Below are 22,262 nucleotides of genomic sequence, written 5' to 3'. Positions count from 1 at the left end.
GAGGCTATATATTTTTGTCAAAAGGTCTGGGACTCGTAGATGATGTATGTTTTGTAACAAAGAAAACTCATGGATGTATGTGTTGGACTGTCCTGTATGATCCAAATCTCGGAAGGCTTATATAGACTCTGCACATCTTTGTATTGTGGACAAAGCTTAGTGAAGCATTGCACAGTTACTGTATGTAGGTGCATCATGACTGTAAGCAGACTAGGTGTACGAATTGGTATCGTGTGGGATTAATGGTGAGGCAATAATTACTGCTGAATTGGAAAGAGAGTATATGAGTATACGTTACTTATCTGGCCTTCGTACGATGGTACGGTATGTGTTTGCTGGCCGGAGGTGAACTGTCGTAGCAGGTAGAGCCTTTGCTTTGGCGTTTGGGTTGTCCGACTTTAGCAGTCGACGCCGTGCATCTTGAAGGAGGTTGAGCGTTGGCGAGCCTAGGCCACGGCCTACGGCGAGTGCAATGCTGCCTGATGGGTGCACAACAAGCACGGCGGTGTGGCACGCAAAAGGTCATGAGCACCGCAGAACCATTGGCGTCGTCGAGGTTGGGGGCGTCGTCGTCGTGGGCGTCCAGGTGTTCCGGGACACGGGCGCCCGGGCGTCAAAGGCGAGTGTGGAGACGGTGGAGTGGATGCCACGGCCTGCGGAAACTGAGTATCGTGCGTTCGCACGTAGGACGTTTCGTATGGCGGAGGTTGCCTAGGCCTGGCCTATTAGCTTGTGACTTTGTTTCCACACATTTGCTGTTAGCAACAAACACTAGAAATGAAAGTAGCAATGCATTTGTTAAGAAAATGAGAGGAGGCTAACGCTAAGAAGTTGATGTTGCATGCAATGGTGCAAACCAGACTCCGGAGCTCGGAGACCCGGAGGTCCTGTAAACCAGGACGTGGCTTATTGGATTGTCGGAGGTAGCAAGATAGCAGGTGAGTGGCTCAGATCTGCGATTGCTATAACAAGGGTTTTTGATGAATTAAAGCTGACTTATCTGAACCGTAGTTGAGGTGCGAAGGCTGTCAGAATGACGTCCCGCGTAGTTGAACCTCCATTGCATAGAGGCCGAAAGCTTGGTGCCAAGGTTGAGCACCCGGAGGTCTTTGGGATTCTTTTTTATGAAACTGACGTGAAGGTTCCAACTCTCAACTCTCGAAAAAAAATTCGTGCCGAGCACGGTGGGGTAGGCCTAGTACAAGAATGACGGTGGAGTTTCTCCCCGGGACGGTGGAGGCTCTCCCCGGGACAGTGGAGGCCAAGCGCAGTAATCATGGCGAAGGTGTTCCCCAGGGCGGCGGAGGCCCATCAAGGAACGATCAGGTCAGCAAGGCATACGTGAGGACAGTTGATGGGCCTCTAATGGACATCGGCTTAGGCCCAAGATGAAGACATCGTGAGACGGTGTGATGAGAACACCCCTGAGGTTAGACACTAGGGCTAGAATATTCCTGGAATGTACCGTAGCAGTTGAGGAGCACTGTTGTAAACTTTGTAAAGTGGTAGTTGAGCCCTATAAATAGGGAACACTTGTAACTGTGAGAAGGAGGTTGGTGAAGCAATTATGAAACCCTAGTTCTTGTGAGTCGGTACTTGACCCTCACTCTCTCCTTCCGGCAGAGCCTGAGCCAAAGCCCGAGTCCGGAGCATCGGCCAAAGCCGAGGGCCTCCGCTCCTTTCTCTTACTCCTACTTGGCCAAAGCCTACTGAATCCCTCGTTTAGCGACCTTCTGTCTGGAGCCTCCGACAGAGGATTTTGTTCGACAGGAGTGCGCTGCGTTCAGGGATCTCCGCCCATCTCAAACGGAGACCCTGACCTAAGACGAAGGCTTTCGCCCATTTCTCACCCTGGTTAGAAACACTATGCACGAATTTCTCCGCCTCCGCCCCTGCTCCGTTGGTAGCGTTGCGCTAGCTCTAGGCTGGCTGTGCACGAATGAGATGAGACGCCAGGAGTAACGTGTGTGTAGGCGTAGGGATGGGACGTAGCAGTGATGCTGACGCAGGAAGAGAGCGTGCAGCGTGGTTTCTGGGTGCCCGTGGTCCGTGGAGCATACTCCTAGAAGACGTGAAATCGTTAAGGGCTACTTTGGCAGCCGGGGCAAATGAGCCCAGAGTATAGCCACGCGCGTGGAATTTTTTTGGACTTTTGATTCCCACCACCACCCTAGGGAGAATATCCATGCGGGGGTGAGTTTTCCTGTGACTGTTTGGCAGCCAATTTGAGGACTCACGAGAGTTGCTGTTTGCATGTTTGGTTTCCCTGGTGCTGCTTATCACTATCGAAGAATTAAAAATAACGCCTCAAACAAATAGTAAAAAGTCAAGAAAAAAAATCAGAATTTAAGGAAGCTGCCACAGATCAATGCTGAAACCACAAAAGCGTGAAAAAAATCTCAGGAATAAGTCTCTCCGTACAAAAACGATATTTCAAATCTGAAATCATGTCTAATTATCATCTAAAATCTAGCGAAATCCAGGTAGTAGTAGCATTGATACAGATGGTTCTCCATCATTTACATCCAATAGATAGACATAAACTGGGTTATAATAACCTAGTCCATGAGCATATACAAAAAATGTAAAATTCTTCTGCTGGGAACCGGGAATGCTTGGGTTCTTCTTGGCACAATGGTTGAAATAATATATGTTCAATACACCACAAATTCAGATAACCGTGCTGGTTTCTCTTAGTGTGGTGTTTCTTGGAGGGACTTTGACCAGGCACCTTCACAGCTGATGCTCTCTAAGCCACTTAAACATGGCAGTCTCATAGCCCGATGATGAAAGAATGGCATATCAGAAACAAACAGGACCAGAGTTCTTAGCATATCACATCTGAAAGAAAAATGACATAATGGAGGAACAATATAATTCGGAAGTTAGGCATACATCGCAGCATGGGCATGACTGGAAAAAAATGGATGAAGCATTAGGACAGATTGGGGTACCTGCCAAAAATATAGGGTGCTATTTGCCACAAATGTAGAACGACAGAAACTAGCAGATTGGGTTAGGATTGAGGATTGCTTCAGATTGCAATTGTTCTTAAAACATGAGGAGCAGACATGGCACAATAAATGAGGAAAAAAAAGGAATAACGCCATGCAATGCTATCATTGCACAATCCAAACTAAAGATAAAGTGTCAGTTATTCACCCCGCTGCAATAACAGGTGTGATAATACAGCTACGAAAGGACTACTGAATTCCAAAGATAAAGGAATGTACGAAGAATATATTAGGCACTCAAGTATCACCTCACTCATCTCAAATCATGCACAGCTTCCACCAAGGATTCTGCACTTTTGCAATGAGATAAATCAGGATGAGTTGGTAATGTACCTCTTTTGGCTGCATGAATAATGAACTGTATATTTTTTGTCCTCAAGTGCAGTGCACAAAGCTCGCCATTTTAGATCAAACAACCGAAAACCACAAAGCAGGATATGAACACAAGGTCTACTACGGCCAGCAATTCACTAGAATTAGCTCTATGAATAAGCAAGATGCAGCCAGAATAAGTTCATCATGCCAAAATAAGCAAGACTAGAGAATTTAACCTTGGCCTCCGAGCAGCGGGCGCTTTCATAATCCGACCGCGCCATCTTCAAGAAGAGCACAGGTTCCTGAAAACAGCAGTGATTTATGCATTACAGGAAACAGCAGTGAGCAGCGGCAAGCTGACTTTTAATTTTGACAGTAATTTCTTTTGAAGTCTTGCCTGCTGCTAGTACGGATGAACAAGCAAGGGACTATTACAGGTTTGCGTGAAAAAATCTTTTTATGTGTTAAGAAATGCAGCAACAAATCTTGAGCCAATAAGGTCTACTCCAACTAGAAATTCACTAGAATAAACATCAATTCATTGTGCCAAAATAAAAAAAGATGAAGAAGTAGGACTACTGAACTATACCAGCAGTAACAGGACACCATAAAGGACAACTGTGCTTAGACATTTCAGGTTACCAAAACTTGAGCTCAGAAATTTCAGATTACCATTTCTCTTTCGTATATATATGAAAATATCATGTGTTAATAATCGGTGTAATCGACTCTTTCGTAATTTTGTTTAGACGAAATGCTTCTGAACATTGGACCTATTTCAATTCCACAACTTTTTTAAGCAATGTTCCTACTTCCATCTAACCACCACCCAAGTTTCATTGTTCAATTCCCACAGCAACGCTCAGGGAATACATCTAGTTACATGTACGTATAAGACAGCTATCAGTCATGATAGGATTTGATAACATTCTTAAGCTAGGAGAAACATGTAGATAATAACATAAAACTTCAATGCTGTGGAGGATTGGAGGGGAACCTACCAAATACTGAAACAGGTCTTCAAGGTGCTGTGAGGCATATCCATTTTATCTGAGCAAAGCAAAGATAATGCATTGTTAAGGTTGGTGCCAAACCGATAGCATCCCTGCACAGAGCAGTGCTACCTACACACAAAACTGAAATCCCTCTCCAGCAACAGAGCACTAAGAACTGCGTGGACTTGTAGAGCGTGGACTTGTAGAGCCCTAAGGAACTTTGAAGATTACCAAATTGGAGGATAAATTTCATCTACAAGCAATATGAGACATATAACAGTAGTATAATTAGTACTACAATTCAGTAGCACTACCACTTCACTTCTTGTCAGCTGCATCTATTCTAGCAGTGGCTGGTCAAAACTGAACTGGCGCTTTTACAATCATGCAGTCCGACACAACCATGCACATGACAATGAGAATTTTATAGAGCTGCTGCTATCCTACTATATATTGCACGAGATCCACATCAATCCTCAACTATGAGAGATATACCAGCTCAAAGAATTAACTACATCTAAAAATAAATATGTAGAACATATCATACCACCCAGTCAATTGGTTGTGTTCAAGAATTGCAATATTTAAATGCAGAAAGGAACATACCAATATTTAAATGCACATTGTAATGGCGACAACACTAGTTCACGAAACCAGAAATCTACGACTCCCTAGGAGCTGGACCTACAGGAACATGATTCAATTTTTTGAGCAAGAGAATTGGTAATCTTGTCACAGAATTGATCCCAGGACAGCAAACAAAAAAAAAAACACTGGCTTCAATTTTCAGAAACTCTAATAAGCAGCATCTTGTGTACTAAACCTTGTGATTGCGAGGCACACTATGAAAATTCCGAGCTAACTGACTGACTCAAACGTGTGACCATCAGAGTTGAGAGCAGCTGAACTAACTTGGAAGTTGGAACAAGCTTCACAGTCTATTGAGCTAATTAAAACAGGAGAATTTGCTCTCTGACACATGCTAAATAAACCTCATGCGTGCACAGCATCGCTGATTAAGGCACTGCAGCTTAAATAAATTCAGCATAGCACATCCAAGTCGCAGGCACTGCTGATTAAGGCAGTTCTTTAACAATCAGACAAAACATGGTATTCTCAGTTTGCTACTACAAGCACATCCAATGAGTAAAAGTTACACATCCAAGTCGCAGGAGCTCGATCTAGGGAGGACAAGGAGGAGAGAGGAAGGGCTCACCAGATCTTGGGACGAGGCAAGGCGGCCAAGCGGGGGCAGTCACGGAGCAGTGGTCGAGAACTCGAGATCGAGCCGGCGGCGGCCCTAGGATCTACGAGAAACAGTCTATGAGAAGAGAGGATCAAGAAACCCAAAACCCTAGCGGGAGGCACAGAGATGTAGGCTGAGGAGGGCTCACCATTGGCGTGAGCCGAAGCGACAAGAAGGCGGAGGGGAGGCGGCGACAGGATGCCGGGGCGGCGGCAATGGCCGGATGCCGTAGCAGCGGCCTTGCGACTTGCAGCTCCTGCGCGAGCAAAGGAAGAGCTGCGCGTGCGCGGGCGGTCGCGACTCGCCGAGGGGATGCACGGGGAAACCCTCCTGGCCTCATCGCTCGTGGATTGCTTCCGTGTGGATAACGAAGGGAAGCGGGCTGCGATCCTCGGGTTGGTCGGCTGCCAAAGAGCACGAAGATTTGGCCCGGGGCTGATTGGCACGGGGCTGATTGGCCCAGGGAAATCTCCGGGTTCCACGCGGGGAAGACTGCTGCCAAAGTAGGCCTAAGAGGGAGAGAGAGAGAAAAAAGAAACATGCCTTTAATATGCACTGTGGATAACTCAGATTAGCTATGAGACTTACACGCTAGCCAACTGCGCCACCAAATGCCTGGTCGACCCATATTTCCAAAAAACTAGTATGACTGACTATTAAACATCGAGACGTGGAAAACCATTTCAGAGCATTCGAGTGGTAAAGCTGCCACAAAGGCGCGCGGTACAAGTACAACCCTCCCTAAAACAGTAAGCGACACTTTTTTAGCAAAACCAACCCAAAAAGCTACCCGACATGAGCAAACAGACGGGGCCGTTTGGTTGCTTAGATGGGTTAGCCCGGCTCGTGAGGACGTAGGAAAGGGCTGTTTAGGGCTTCTTTGTTAACATCCTTCATTAATAACCTGTGTTGCTCTGCAGGTCTTCGCTGGCGCAGCACCATGAGCCTCGCCCCGTGGTGGCGCTTATCAGGGGACTGAGCAGTGAGCACGCGATGCATCCTCCGGTCTCCGGCACTCCTACCTGAAAAAACTCCCTGCTTCGCCGTGTGCTGGCTCACAGGCTCAGGCACTCGGCACTCCACGCGGCTGGGCAGCACCATCAACTTGCCGACTTGCCGTAGGGCGTCAGCCTCACCAGTCACCAGGACCCCAGTCGTGGCAAGTGGCACCAGGAACTGACCTTGGAAGAGGCTGAAGCTCTTCTTCCGGAGCCAAATGACAGATCCCTCTTTGTTTTTTTTTTTCTCCGCGGAGACTTCTCTCCAAACGCCATCACGCGGTTCTGCTATGCCATTGGGCGTGTCTGGGATAGAGTCGACAGACCGCGCGGTGTGCTCCGGTCGCTCGCTTATAAACCATACTTTTTTTTAAACCAATAAATAGTAATTTTCTCCGTCGACAAATCAGGCCAGAGTACTCAGGGAGTCCCACCGCGGCACGGGAAACGTGGCCGCAGTTCATTTTTGCGGTGCACTTGCCAGGTGCAGCGAAAACAATCGCAGCCGACACGGAGCGTTTGGCACGATTATGCGCTTGTTTTGGCCGCCACCGCCGGAAACGCTGACACAAACACGCCCATTGTCAACTCAGGCTGCCAATTGACATACCATGCCTTATCGAGCGAGACCTCTAGACGAGCGGTATCAGGCTGTAGCCCACATGGAAAACACGGTGAACACAGCAGATGAGCTATTGCCCTGTTTGGAATGCAGGAATATTTCCTAAATACTGTGTTTTTCCTGAAAAAATCAATATAACAAAATTGTTTGTTTTGTTACAGGACTGAAGACTCAGTCCAGAGAAAACTCGATTCAATTTATCTTCACTAGCTATGATACAGGATAAGCCCTGTCCTGACCTAGTAGTGCTACCTACTAAATAAAATGGGCAGTTGTTACAGGTGCCAATCCCATAAATAGCCACATAGGCGTGTAAATAAACATCAGGAGACAGAAATAATAAAAGATAGATTAACTGACTCTGAAACTCTCATATACCCTGCAAGGCTGCAACCAATCTAGCCAGCCATAAAGTCTATGACAGCAAAATTAGATTAGGGGACAGCTGACGACCGCAGGGACGCTGAACCAAGATATACAGAGAAGTAGCAAAAGAAAAGAAAGGATATACAGTAATACAAGATTTCGGCACCCAACTTAGTAATACCTAGTACTGAAGAACCAGCTTTCTTTTCTTCTTGTCCAGAGGGTCACTTGCAGGGCATCTGCGAGACTCGTGCTTTGCATTTTGCTGTGTTATGCAGTCCATTAAACCTTTTCTTCGTGTGGATGTCATGCCCCTCATCAAATGTAATGCATTCTGATCAATGCAAGGACCCTTCACAGCTTTAGATGCAGATGCAGCCTTAGCTTTCTTCGCCTTCGGTTGAAATTTCAAGTTTGGAAGTAAAGTCTCCTCTTCCTCATCTATAAATGAGACAAGGAGAAACATGAGCCCTTAAAAAGTGGATGAACAGTGTTTTACACCATGTAACATTCAACTGCGTTGAGAAACAATTAAATAGATCCAAGATAATTAGCACAACAGTGCAAGTCTGATGTTTAGATCTGAAAGGGTGAGGTGATTAGAATCACAAGGATTAGGCCAGTAATCAATCATAAAGTAGTAGTGTTGTCAACTGCATGATAAATTGAGTGGGAATTCATATTAAATAAATTGGGTGGGAAGTTCTATCAAGGAAAATAAGATAGATGCATTACGAAAATAAAACCAGAAGCTCATAACTATAGTTGAAAATGCATACTTACCAAAGTCCTCAAACTCAAACGCTCCAAACTCATTATCAGAGGACAGTGACAGTCGTTTGGAGCACCGTGGAGTAGAGGGCTTATCCAGATTGGTAGTTTCTAGACTGCGGAGACATCTAGGCGCATCATTTTGGAGAGAAGCCCTGGATGGATTATTTTCATCTATTGTTTCATTGCTGTTGGAAGCACCAAGTGAACTTCTCTTAGATGGCTTCTCAGGAAGGAATGATGTTTTGCACGGACTCGTTTCATCGTTCTCTGTCTCCTCTAATTGGCTGGTTTCATTTTTCTCTAACTTATCACCAAAACTACTGCTACTGCCTCCTCCAGAAGTTGAACAGTTTGCATCTATATTTTCCAAAACTGACACAGGAGATGTGCCACAGGTATTCTCAGCTTGTAGGGCATCCTTGCCATCTAGCAAACTCGAGAACCATGGAAATTTGCCCTGCCTAACATAGAATAGAATATATGCTTCCTGGTTTAATGCACTTGAATCAATAATAGAATCAATCTGCAAAATGACTTGGCTATTACAATGGTGAAAAGGTTCATATCGTCAAATGCATTAGCAACGGACTGGTGGCACATACATTGGAGTCATTCATCAAGTACCATGTGCTTGGTGAAGAACGAATGGTGCAGACATAATGTCCATAGTTGGGTAATCCAGAATGCTCAACAACACCATAAAGATCATATTTCAGCTCCCCCTGCATGTGGAGGTATAATAGAACATTAAAATCTACCTAAGTGGAAATAATTCTGTTTGTGTAGAGGGACTGGAATCCAAATCCTTAGTCTAGATACTCCTATAGCAGCATGTCTTCCAAACAGGCATTAAGTAACTTACTATAGGAAAAACTCACCGCAGTGTCTGGGTTGCTGTGGAATGGCTTCAAATCAACCTCCAGAGGGTACACCACATGTTTGTCAATCTTCTCAACAGAATTGTCAAGGGTTGTAAAACGCTTGAGATGAAATGCAACAACATCCGGTGCTCTATGAAGTGTAAGCTGCTTGTTCTTACAAACTTGAGCATTGCAACTTTCACAGGTGAGCTTGTTTTCAGAGTCCCCAATCTGCTCTACCTTGGTAAAAGATTGCAAAGCATCTACCAGGTGATCGACCTGATCAATCTCCAAGCTTAGATCCAGGAAGGGCTCAAATGTCTCTGAGCTGTGACCACACTCGCAGCAAGATAACTATAGATATAAAGAGTAGCATTAGCTGCGATGCTAGTACCAAGAGAACAAATAGGTGATGGAGAAACTAAATATTACATGGCTTTTCAGTTGTCCTCCAAAAATCTCCTTGACTATACTTTCTTCGTCAAAGGATGAGCCCTTGCCCTTTGACTTGGGATCAAGAGTACACTTATGCAAGTTATCGAGCAAGCAACGTAGGAATTCATGTGCATCTTCTTGCTGTCCTGGTCTAAAATCCGAAGATAACTCTAGAAAATATTGTTAAGAAATCTCATATCACATAACTTCACATAGGACTATAGCAAGCTGGCAACAATTGAAAGGATGCAGTAGCGCAATACTTAAGTGAAGAGTAAGGTGAACTGAATGCTGAAAAGAAGTGGAAGGACATGAATTAACAGGAAAAAACATATATGCAAACAGCAATTACAATGGGGAAAATTAAACGGACTCAGAAAAATTTCAAGAGGAAAGGATACTTCTTAAACTATCTCTGAACTTTGTTGGCGCTATAACAGATCCAGACCTTCGAATTGATTCATCAACATGTTCTTTAAGGGCACAGAAAGAACAGAACCCATCCTTATTATCTGCAGGTTAACAGCAGTTCAGATCATCCAAACTAAGATAAAACAGAATGTATAAAAAAACATATTTCGAACAATAATTAGTTGTATGAAATTATCCATACATGAGCATGGAGTGAAATGATCAGTAGAGCGAAGCTTGAGAAAAAGCGGTACAGTGTGAGTGATACACTGGAGAGTTGCATTTAGGAAGCATGTGTTCCCCATATTGCTAAGACCAGCTCCCTGCACATGGGAAAATTTTGCAACAAGATAAAATTGTGATAAGTCCTTAAGGATGTCTATAAAGTATAGAACTTAGCACAGAAGATATTACATACCACAGATTTAGGCTGCCTTCTATAAGATACGGACAAAGGAAAATGCATATCTTCAGCATCACAAGTTTCACCAATCTATTGAACAAAGACCAGCAATACAAATGACTTGATGTAAGGAAGGATCGAACATAAAATGTGATTAAGACAATAAAAGGCTTACATTAGAGTTGCATTGCTTGCTGTTAAGGGGTAACACTTGCTGATTATCTTGGACACCCCATATGTCGATTTCATCCTACGGAAGCACTCAGAAATAATGTTAAGGGACTTTTCAGAGGCCTAAGCTAGCAGTAAATGTCATAGGGCTGTGGTGGGGACGCTTACAAATGAATCAGGCTGCTCTGTGCCAAGGGGCTCTGGCTGCTCACTTGTTCCTCTATGTGGCACATCAACTCCATCCTACAATATAGGAGTAAAGTTAAAACCCAAAAGGACAAGAACTAGGGATCTTCTAGGCACAGAACTCTGTATTAATGTTATATACAACAACAATGCCTTTTTTTGTCCCAAGGCAATCTAGATATAAAAGCCACCAACAAAGTGGGTAGAAAGTAAGAAAGGAAATGGTATAGAAACAATAATAGTACGAGAAACTAATGGCATAGGTCAAGGTTCAGGCACATGGATTGCTATAGGAATGTCATGTATGGAAATATAATTGCAGATCAGCTGCATGTATCATGAATTGTACATAGTCATTTAAGTTTCAAATTTATGCAAAGTTCCACATCATTTTCCCACTATTAGTCTCTCAAAGAAAACCTTAATTTAGCTTAACAGGCAACCTTAATTAGTTAGTTGTGCTTCGTACTAGTGGCTGTGTCAGGATTGTGCACACTTTTCATTTTTTATAAAAGTATAAGAGAACAGAACAAGTATATACATGAGGTTCCTGAGATGATTTTGCAGATAAAAACTGGCAAGCTGAATGCTTTGTACCATTGATTGTTCCATTTCCATGACATCTTGCACCAAAATGACTTCCTTATTGATTGAATGTGGTGAACATGAATTGTCTTCCCTGTCCAATGTACCAGATATGGCCTGAACAACAAATCCATGAACCAGTAAGCAAATATTACTATCAGAAGAGCCCAAACAAATTCACTAGAGCCATTAAGTTTTAAAGTAAGTTCTGGGGGAAAGGGCACACCTCAGGTTGTGGTTGCTTGCTTCCAAGGGGGGCAGATGCGGTTAGGTTCTGTTCATCCGCCATTGAGTTCAAGCCACTCTATATCAGAGAACAGGTACACCCAAATGATTACAAGCTGTAAATTTTCAAAAGATCACATAAATCTTGAGATAAAAGGCTCACAGTGTGGTCATTTTCATTGGCAGCAGGAGCACAAAACCTATCCCACGAATTCGAGTAGGCTCTGTAAGCAGAAGCAGGGAAAACATATAGACAAGTTATGAACTTAAGCATAATAACAAATTGACACTGCCAATTCTGGATAGAAGCATGAGTTTTGGGCTTACAACAGTGCGAAGTGGCTGGCACATCGAGAAAAATGGTTGATGCTGCTTAGTATTCTGATCCCCATTTTCAGCACCACCCCCCTAACAGAAGTGACGATGTTAATATATTTTCATCATGGTACAAAAATTACAGCCATTACTTTCTACTGTACCCACTCCCCGTTCACAGCAAATCGTGCAAAGCAGATGGTTCAGAACAAACGCAGATCAGAACTATGACCATTCTGTTTTTTGTTTTGACTTGGGTTGGCCGTTGCATTAACAATAATTGAAACGATTTGAACAAAGAAAACGACAACCGCATCACTGCCCCTTTCTGTATTAGAGGTGTTATGTAGCGATCACTCCTGCAACTAGCAACAGCTGCGGCTCCGATCCCGAATTAACGGGTTGGGGATATCCACCCGCATAATCTCCGCAGGGCCCGAATTAACGAGATCCGAGCTAAAACCGCGGCAATAACCCACACGGAGAACGCACTAAGACGCCAAGGCCCTGGCGCAAGCATCACACTGCAAGTCAATCGGCCCCGGAAAAATCACACCCTTAGTCGGTAAACCCTGAGGCTCCAAGCCTCCAAGCCCAAGCGTACCTCGCAAGCCTCCGCCTCCAGCGGGACCTGGAACTCGGAGAGTCCAAACCAACCCAAGCAAAAGGCAACGAATCTTACCGGAACGGAGTCGGGCGGGCTCTGCCCCGCGGCGCCGTCCTGCTCCGCCATGGGATGGAGAGGGAGGCGGGCGCCGATTAGGGTTTCGCGCCCACGGAGTAGGTGGCCGGCCGGTTGGTGCGGGCGGGGGGAGTCGGTGGCCTCCAGGGATTCCGGGGGAGAGGAAGGTTGGTTTGGTTGGGGGGAGGCTAATCGAGGCAGCAGGCAAGCAAAATGGAAGGGGATTTGTTGGTTGGGCGGAGGCAAAGGCGAGGGAATTTTTTTTGGGGACGGCGGAAAATTTCGGGTTTGAAACGGAGGCGGAGGCGGGCGCGGCGTGGCGCGGCGCGGCGCGTTTTGGTGAAAACTGATGAGTGATGACGCTGCTGCGGCGGAGGGAGATGTGTCGTGTCGACTAGGAAAATGGGACGAAGCCGGCAACCAAGGGTAGTGGATTTCGCGTTTCCCGCTCGCGGCGCGTGGGTCGTGGCTACTGGCAGCGCGGGATCATTTTGCCACGGCGCGCGGTTTGGCGGCGTTGCCCGCGTGGAACGGACTTGTGAGTCAAAGTCAGACCCCTGCCCAGTGGTGTGTGGACGTGACCCGCCAAGCGTTTCGTTGTTCTCTGATTTTCGTTTTTATCGCTCGTATATAACCAAATAAATACACATTTCACATGGTAATGTATACCTGGATACATAATAATTTTGATAAACCAGAAAAATCAAAGCAACTTTTAATTTGGAACCTGAGGGAGTAATACCTATTGAAAAGACCAACAATATCTAGAGGGGTGAATAGGATAAACCTAACAATTCAAATAACTTGTGGTGGCTTAAACCATCTGAGTCCTGAAAAATTCCGTTCATGACCCGAAATTCGACCCAAATCCAATTTAATGGTCTTGCTTGCCATGCCTAGGGGTATTTACCAAGTGGTCATCTTTCGTGAGTGGATATTTACTAAGTGGTTATCTTTAAGAAATTGTTTTTGAAACCATTGGAGTTCTTTTTTTCTTTCTTTTTTTATCAAAAATAAAGACTTGTTTTAAGAACCTTTTGAAGATACTTTTTTTAACAAAACAAAAGGAAAAAAAGGGTAAACTTGTCAATATTAGATTTTTTTAACACACTTGTCAATATATTAGAGCATCTCCAACGGTTCCTTATTTGTCTTCTTAATACAGTACTTAGATTTTAGGAAAATAAGAAAAAATCTCTCTTCAACAGTTTTTAATCCATACTTCTAATATTTAGGCAGAAAGCTAATTCAGTTCCGCGTAACTTTAGCAGCTCTTGAGTCGCGCAAATCTTCTCCCGCGCGGTTTCTGCCCTCACGCCTTGGAGTCGCGCGCTTTTCTCCGATCCTTCCCGCCGATCGCTTCCCTCCCGCACCGCCGACGCTTCCATTCAGCGCTGTCGTCGCTTCTCACGTCGCGCAGCGCTGCTTTTCCTCCCGTCCGTGCGCAGGGACGAGGTTGTCGCTCCTCTCGTCTAGGGCAGGAACGGAGGCGCAACCTCAGCAGGGACGAGGAGCTCTAGGCGAGGAACAACGGAGAGGTGCCCGCCCGCGATGAATGCGGCGGACGGCACCCAGGGCTAGAGGAGGCTCTACGCGGGCGGGGCGGGTGTCTCGGCCGGGTGACAGCCAGCCGGGAAGGCGCCGCGCGGCGGCGGCCGGGCCTACGAGCTCGGATCGGGAGACCAGCTCAAATCGGGAAAAAAAAAATCGATCGGGACACCAGCTCAGATCGGGAAAAAAAATCCATGGTAAGTTCTACATGAACTCAAGTTCGACACAAACTCCTTCACTTTTTTCTCGGTTGAAAAATATGTCATTGGGATATCTTGTTTTCGCAGGCTTCCAATCCTGATCTCGCCGAGCTGAACAAGTTCATAAGTTCCTCATCTCGATGAATCTGTGTTGTTTGTATTGTTCTCTTTGCTTAGAAACAATTATTGGTCACATTTATGTCCTAATTGATTTGTTTCTCAAAGGCGAAAACTGTTAATGCAGTTTGCAGGCTACCAATGCAGCTCGAATTAATTATCTATTTTCTGATCCATATACATGTGCGTACCACATGAACTGCCTGTTTAGTTCCTAAAATTTTGCAAAATTTTTCAAGATTTTCCGTCACATCGAATATTTGGACGCATGCATAAAGCATTAAATATAAATAAAAAATAAAACTAACTACACAGTTTATACGAAATTCACGAGACGAATCTTTTAAGTCTAATTAGATTATAATTAGACACTAATTATCAAATAACAATGAAAGTGCTACAGTACAATTTTCCAAAAAAAATCGCCAGCTATAGCCTTGGAGGGAAATATTGCTACCGCTGCTGTTGCCGCTGATGCGTACCTGCTGCTGCCGCATGACGCTTGCAGATAGCATGTGCTTTTGGCATGAATGTGTTCCTATATACGTAGGTGGGACCAACTTTTGCTTTTTTTAAAGTCAAATATCATAAACTATTGGAGATGATTTTTTTTTCTTCTAAAGCTTTTTTTAAAGTTAGAAATATGGATTTTTTAGAGAAATGTTTAGGGGAACTCTGGGACTCTTATATATATATATCGGCACAACTAGGCCGGCCCATTAATCAAGCCCTCTGCGGCCTTATGGGCGGACGCGGGACGCCCGGGCCACGAAAGGACGGATGTCCGGCTCGGCTCCACGTCATCACCTATCCCTGTCATTCCATATCCATCACGCAAAATAAATAAAATTATAATAAACAAAGAAAAACAGAAAAGGTGGGGAAGTTGTCAAGAACTCCTCCGATCCCACCTATCCTATCGATCGATCGACTCCCGTTCCCCTCGGAATCGAGGCGGCCCCGAGAATCCCAACGCACGAGAAGAGGAACAGGGGAACCAGGCGGCGCGAAGAGAGCCCGGGGTGATGAATTGTTACGGTTTATGGACGGAGCAAGCAAGGAGCCTCTCCGCAAGGTAAACACCAACACGCCATTCCTCTTTAATCTCCGGCTGTTTCCCGAGATCTGGTGTTATAATCCTTTTAGCTTCGACTCGTGGACTTTGAGCGTCAGTTCGACCATGAGGGCAACACCGGATTCGGAAATTTTGGGCTAAACCTTGTGTTATTGAGGCTGCTGAAGGGGAGTGATTAATTGTGGTGTAGTATTATGGACTCAAAAGGCAGATAGAGTCCGTGCCATTTTTTTATTGATTTATTTTTGAGCTGCTTTCAGCGTGCGCATGATTGGCACAATCTCTACTGTAGTATTGCTTTATTGCGGTCTCTCTAGTGGAGTGCACAGGGCTGTATGGTTGCTTTAGAAGCGGCTAAACTTAGTGTTGCTCAACTGGGGCAGGTGACTTTTTTAGCCTGCTGAATTATAGGTAGTATTCCAGTTTGTGGCCGTCGTGCGCTTTGGCATTCAGTTCAACCATCTTCTCAGTATTTGCAAATTACTTTCAAAATTCAGTGCTGATAATAGATGCAGCAAAATGATTCCTATTCAGAGCTGGTTTGGTCATTACTCATAATCAGAGTATCAGACAATGGTTGGCATTAGTATTATGAACCATGAAAACACACTTAGCTTGCATGTCTGAATTTGGTATCCACTTGATGAACCGAATACTTTCGTATTTTCTGAATTATGTATGGCTTAATTGTCTGAGCCTTGACCTGTTATTGTGGGCACGTTTGGTTCTGTTGCCTCTCCTTTCCTATCCTTCACTGCGAAGGATAGCCAGTTTAGCTCTTACAAAGTAAGAATCCTTGGCCTTGAACAAATCAAAGCTTCCATGCTTGATGGAACCAAACATGTCCACTTCAGTAACATACATTTGTTGAAACAAGATACTTTCATCACACTCCAGGTACAGTGTTCAGCTTAACCTCATGATTTCTTACTACTAGTAGGTCGTCCATTTACATTGGTTATCTGCAGAGCTTAACCTCATGATTTTTTTAGATTAAGGAATATAATTTTGCGGTCTCCATCATTCACAAGTGAATGAGTATAGCCAATTACAACACACCCATAGTACTTAGACTATGATCCACCACACAGGGTACAAAACATGGAACAAAGAAATGGAGACGCAAGTCCCAATCCTATTCCTATTTCTATCTGAAGAGCTTAATGTGGTCGGAAAACTGAACTCATTGTTCTTTAGTTCTTAACCTAAACCTGACCTACTTGCATTAGAAGCTCATTGGTGGTGTTTGCTTTTCCGAAATGAATTCGGCTAGCTACCTCAACCCACAATTTACCGTGAGTTGTGGCTTTCAGAAAGTGAACAGAAACTAAGAGGTTTCTTGGCAAGTGTGACACTTAAATTGCATTTATTTCTAGTAAACGCTATTCTACTATTCAATTAAGTATTTTAAATGTTCTGTGATGGTTTGCTGGTGGTCACTGGTCAATATGGTGTGGAAGCCATGAAAAAACTTGACACTTTCTGATATTCTCATGTAAAATGCTCAGGATCTATCCCACATAACCCGACCTTCGATTTATATATTAAAGGCCATATGTACAGTCATATAGTCACTCTTTAAAGGGGCGTACCCAGTGCAGAGAGCTCCCTGCTCTGTGCGGGGTCTGGGGAAGGGTGTTAGTGGCAAGCCTTACCCTCGCCTGTGCAATGCGAGGAGACCGCTGACTCGAACCTAGGACCTTCCGGTCACAGACGGTAAGACTCTACCGCTTGCACTAGGCCCGCCCTTCAGTCATATAGTCACTCTTTATCTTGATAAAACATTCTTAGACATAGTTGTTCTTTTTTATTATGTGTTTCTGAGATATTTCTTGATACTCCCGTATGCCGAGTTTTAAGTCTCTTTGTTTTTGTCCTGAGCCAAACTTCTCTAAGTTTGACAAAGTCTATAGAAAAAATGTACCGACATTTACAATACCATATTAGTTTCATTCAATCGATCATGCAGTACGTCCTTAATAGTGCGCTTATTTGATATTGTAGATGTTCGATATATATTCCCATAAACTTGGTCAAAGTAAGAGAAATCTGAATTAGTACACAACCCTAGTTTTTTCTCGAACTACGCAGGAGAGCTGCGTGTCATTTCATTAAGAAGAAAAGATACAAAAGGGAGGGAAGTAAGAAACCCCCTCCCAGACACCCCCATGGGGTTTATTCAAAACAACATACTTAGGAAATAAACTAGGAAAAACACGACCAGCTACCACAAAACGACCAAGGACTTAGTGATCCAAGACCAACGACCTAGCAAGGAACTCATTTAAGGCTGAAGCTCCCGCTATACACCATAAATTACTCTCGTTGGCCTCAGATTGAAGCAGCACCTCTGTGCTAGGCCTAGCACCTTCAAAAACACAAGCATTTCAGTGCTTCCATAATTCCCAAGCAACTAAGATGATCGGACTATTGAGGCCATTATGCGATCCTCTTGGAACGCCTTTGATGGTGCCACACCACCAACCCAAGAAGCGAATATTGGATCCTTGGAGCAAAAGACAGCAGGCCCAGCTTTTGAAAAATCAGGGTCCAAATCTGTCGGGCGAACACGCATGAGATGAGGATGTGTTGAATATTTTCCTCAGCCTTATCACAAAGCGGGCATGCTGGCGGGTGAGGAAGCCCACGCTTGGCAAGGCGATCAGCTGTCCAACACCGGTTGTTAATGGCCAACCAAACAAAAAATTTACACCGTAAGGGTGCCCAGCTTCTCCAAATACGCTTCCAAGGTGCAAACCTGATGCTTCCAAAGAAAAAGGCATTGTATGCAGACCTGCTGCTGTATGTTCCAAAAATACTTAGCTTCCATTTATGCTGATCAGGAACTGTTGGCTGTAAAACCAGGTCATCAACCAATGCCCAAATAAGCAGATACTCTCTTAGCACTTGTACAGTCAAAGCCCCTCTAATATCTGTCACCCAATGCCTACTGTCCAGGGCCTGGGCCACCATGCGTTGCTTTACAACTCTTTTGGAGATCAAGCTGAATAGATTGGGTGCGAGTTCAGAGATTGTCCTGCCTTGCAACCATCTATCTGACCAGAATTTAGTTGACTCCCCATTACCAATTGAAGTTTCAACAGCAACATTGAAGAGGGCTAGCATTTGTGGCACCTGAATTGGCAATCCTGCCCAAGATCGAGATGCATCAGTTTTTTGTGCCCAAAGCCAGCAGATGCGCAGCGCCCAACCAAGAGTTTCTAAGTTGTGAATTCCAAGACCACCATACTGCAGAGGGCGCAACACTTCTTCCCAAGCAACTAGACAGTTCCCACCATTTGCTTGCTCTTGGCCTTTCCAAAGTAAGCCTCTGTGCCACTTATCAATTGCCCTGATAACCCACTTAGGCAAGTCCATAGCGATCATGAGGTAGATGGGGACTGCAGTTAAAACCACTCTCACCATGATCAACCGACCAGATCCGTTCATTAAGGAAGCCTTCCAACCTAGGGAGGTAATCAGCCACCTTGTCAATCAATGGGAGGTCATTTTTGGTCGGCTTGTGAATTGTGAGAGGTAGGCCAAGATAAGTGCAAGGAAAATCTTTTAAGGCACATGAAGCATCCCTCATATGATCCTCAGAGCAATGGATCGGAGTTACTGAACTTTTGGTCAAATGGGTCTTAAGACCTGATGCATGACCAAAGGATTCCAGAAGCAGCTTCACAACATGAAGATCATTCCTAAAAGGATGGATGAACAGCACTACATCATCAGCATAAAAAGAAATTCTGTGCTTTGCATGTTGGATGGCCAGCGGATGCAGCATGTTGTCATTAGTGGCCTGCATTACCAGGGAGTTCAGGACCTCCATGACCAAGACAAATAGCATAGGAGATAGCAGGTCCCCTTGTCGCAAACCTCGTAGATGAGAGATCAGATCACCCAGTTCACCATTAACTAGTATCCTGGTAGTGGAGGTGGACAGCAAAAGGCATAAAAGGTTACACCATTTTCTACCAAAACCCATGTGCTGCAAGATCTCAAGAAGGAAAGGCCAGGAGACAGAATCAAAAGCTAGTGACTTATAATTTGGAGCGGGCATAGTATGTTATAACATGGCTTACTTACCGCGGTATCTGCAATTCTCCTATGCTTTGGGCTAAATGCCATCTATATTTAGAAGAATGTTCATTGCAATATGTCATATCAGATTATCATACATTTAATTCATCTGTTTATTTGTTCTGTCTTGTATACTATATTTGTTTCATGAACTTAATTATGCTTGCAGGACTACTACAAAGTTCTGGAGATTGACTATGACGCATCTGATGACACCATCAAATTGAGTTATAGAAGATTAGCTTTGGTAAGATTCTGTCCAACCTCTGCTCGTCAAGCTAGTATTATGTATTAGCATGCAAAGATGTCTGTAGATTGACCCATTGTAACCCATGCTTGCTCTAGATGTGGCATCCGGACAAGCATAAGGGCGATAGCGATGTCACAGCTAAATTTCAGGAGATTAATGAAGCATACAAGGGTATTCTTCCAGCCTTTATTACTTAGACACCAATACTCTTTACAATCATCCATACTCCCCAGAAAAAAAAGGAATGGATGATCCCACCGCTGTACACTTTTATGAACCGTTCTTACAATCTTTACTAATTATATCTCATTGGTTTCTCTTCTTTTTCAGTTTTAAGTGACCCAGCTAAGCGACTAGAATACGATGCTTCCGGTTGTTATGAGATCGATCAATATACTTTGCGTGTAAGATTTTCTTATTAATTAGTCTGACAGTAGACGCTTGAGATGATCCTTTCTGAACTCATCTTATAATCTCTTTCCTCTATTGTATTTCAGGAGTACCTTGCAAAATTTAAGGGTATGATACTTACCTGTAATGGCCTTGGCATAGATCATCCTTCTAGTAAATGGTAAAGACGATTCTGTTGAACGTCACCTATTTATTTCAAAATAATGTTATGTTTTCTACTCTTGATTATTGATGGCAGCACACATGTTTGGAGGCAATGTAGACAACTGTATGACCATCGTATTTGTCGTTTCCAGGGCCCGACATTTGAGGGAACTGAAGCCCCATTGATCGACGGGTGCGGATTGTACCAGTTATTGATGCTGATCGGATTTACTGTTCCATGTAGACACAATTCGGTTGTATCACAAACAATGCCCCCCCTGCCACTTTCTGCGCAAGGTGTACTCCGTATGTATACTTAGATGGATACGGGTCACGGATACAAATTTGGCTCCTTTCTCACGACTGATAGCACGCCCCCAACCCGCATGCATGTTTTTTTTAAGTAAAGCATCCATGGTTGAACACTCGGCACCAACACAAAAATCAAGCATGATTATATATACATTATATAAATATAAATGAATATGAAAAAAGGGCTTGTTCGACCGAATTGGGCCAATTTCCGCGAACATATCCTAGATATATTATTAGCAACTCTGCCAAAAAAAGAAAGAAAGAACTATCAGAGCATTTCTAAGAGACTATATATCTTTTCTAAATGCCATGAATAGAGATTTTAGTGAAAAATTATCTTCAACAGCTTTTCTAAATAGTTATTCAAATATAGTAAAAAATAGAAGACGAGAATGACTCTCTAGAGTGCGTATGAGATGTAGAAAAACTGTTGGAGAATGAAAATATATAGAAAATGATTTTTATATAAATGATTGTCTAAATGATGATTTAGAGAGTGAGATTTAGAGGGTGTTTGGTTCCACCTCCTAAACTTTAGTCGTTGTCCCATCGGATGTTTAGACTAAAGATGGCAACGGGCGTGGTGCCCGCGGATACTACCTTCTTACGCCCGCGCCCGCCAGCTAAATCTCTCGCCCACGCCCGCGCCCGCGACCCACCACGGGCAACAAACCACGCCCGCGCCCTCCATCCGCGGGCATGAAATGCCCGCGGGCATGCCCGTGTGCCCGCCAGGTTGAGGATATACATAAATCATAGTGCATTACAAGAGATATGAAGATACATATTCACAACAAATCGTGTATATATACATATATTTGCTTGTAGGTCCCACATGTCAGACCTGTGGAGCGGGTCTGGCGGATAAGCGGGCGAGGATAGCAAATTTTTTTGCCCGCGAAGAACTATCCTCTGGGTTCAGGATGGTGCCCGCGCCCGTGCCCGCGGGCAAGAAGTGGTGCCCGTATCCTTGCCCATCGGGTTCCATGCCCGCGTGCATGCGGGCATTCCGTGCCCGTTGCCATCTTTAGTTTAGACACATGCATAGAGTATTAAATATAGACTAATTACAAAACTAAATACACAGATTTAGATTAATTTGTGAGATAATTTTTTAAGCCTAATTAGTCCATGATTTGACAACGTGGTGCTACAGTAAACATGTGCTAATGGCAGATTAATTAGGCTTAATAAATTCATCTCGCGGATTATTAACAGATTCTATAATTTATTTTTTAATTAGTATCTAAATACTCCATGCAACACCATGTGACATCCGATAAGACATATCTTAAACTTTAGTACCTGCATCCAAACATCACCATAGAAAGGCTATTGGAGATGCTCTTACTACCTACGTTCGCTAATCTGTATTTCAAGGGGGGTCATGAACTTGCAGGAAATGTTAGTGAAGATTCTTCTTCGATTTGAAATTCTTGAGTAACCAACTTGTCACAAAGCACCACCAAGACAAACTGAAGTAACTAGTTGATAATTCTATATGATAAAA

General features: G+C 44.0%; 2 protein-coding genes and 2 long non-coding RNA genes across 6 annotated transcripts; 2 read left to right on the top strand and 2 right to left on the bottom strand.

The window, feature by feature from the left end:
- Positions 1-2,352: 2,352 nt before the first annotated feature.
- Positions 2,353-6,064, bottom strand: LOC136467518 (uncharacterized). 3 transcript variants are annotated; one of them, XR_010761598.1, is made up of 5 exons: positions 5,719-6,060; positions 5,541-5,631; positions 4,331-4,379; positions 3,566-3,631; positions 2,353-2,841 (listed from the first exon to the last, which is right to left on the bottom strand). It is a non-coding gene; the product is annotated as an uncharacterized lncRNA (long non-coding RNA). The 3 variants fall into 3 exon arrangements; XR_010761597.1 differs by having other exon boundaries at positions 2,355-3,302; positions 5,719-6,064; XR_010761596.1 differs by having other exon boundaries at positions 2,355-3,631; positions 5,719-6,053.
- A 1,247-nt stretch (positions 6,065-7,311) lies between these two features.
- LOC136467517 (ubiquitin carboxyl-terminal hydrolase 21-like) lies at positions 7,312-12,939 on the bottom strand. Its single transcript, XM_066466247.1, has 16 exons — positions 12,604-12,939; positions 11,934-12,014; position 11,895; positions 11,770-11,828; positions 11,608-11,685; positions 11,394-11,498; positions 10,779-10,853; positions 10,615-10,689; positions 10,455-10,529; positions 10,239-10,359; positions 10,027-10,137; positions 9,623-9,795; positions 9,209-9,544; positions 8,933-9,052; positions 8,340-8,853; positions 7,312-7,997 (listed from the first exon to the last, which is right to left on the bottom strand). The coding sequence occupies exons 1-16, from the start codon at positions 12,652-12,654 to the stop codon at positions 7,738-7,740; spliced, it is 2,235 nt and encodes a 744-aa protein (XP_066322344.1). The 5' UTR covers positions 12,655-12,939; the 3' UTR covers positions 7,312-7,737.
- A 952-nt stretch (positions 12,940-13,891) lies between these two features.
- Positions 13,892-14,565, top strand: LOC136467519 (uncharacterized). Its single transcript, XR_010761599.1, has 2 exons — positions 13,892-14,351; positions 14,442-14,565. It is a non-coding gene; the product is annotated as an uncharacterized lncRNA (long non-coding RNA).
- A 761-nt stretch (positions 14,566-15,326) lies between these two features.
- Positions 15,327-20,801, top strand: LOC136467516 (uncharacterized). Its single transcript, XM_066466245.1, has 6 exons — positions 15,327-15,546; positions 19,802-19,879; positions 19,978-20,053; positions 20,213-20,286; positions 20,380-20,453; positions 20,590-20,801. Exons 1-6 carry the CDS (start codon positions 15,514-15,516, stop codon positions 20,621-20,623), a joined length of 369 nt encoding a protein of 122 aa, XP_066322342.1. The 5' UTR covers positions 15,327-15,513; the 3' UTR covers positions 20,624-20,801.
- The last annotated feature ends 1,461 nt before the right edge of the window (positions 20,802-22,262 follow it).

Source organism: Miscanthus floridulus, chromosome 7 (assembly GCF_019320115.1).
Source record: "Miscanthus floridulus cultivar M001 chromosome 7, ASM1932011v1, whole genome shotgun sequence".
In the NCBI taxonomy this organism is placed as follows: Eukaryota; Viridiplantae; Streptophyta; class Magnoliopsida; order Poales; family Poaceae; genus Miscanthus; species Miscanthus floridulus.
Note: the sequence above shows the minus strand (reverse complement) of the source record. Positions and strands in the feature narration are given on the sequence as shown.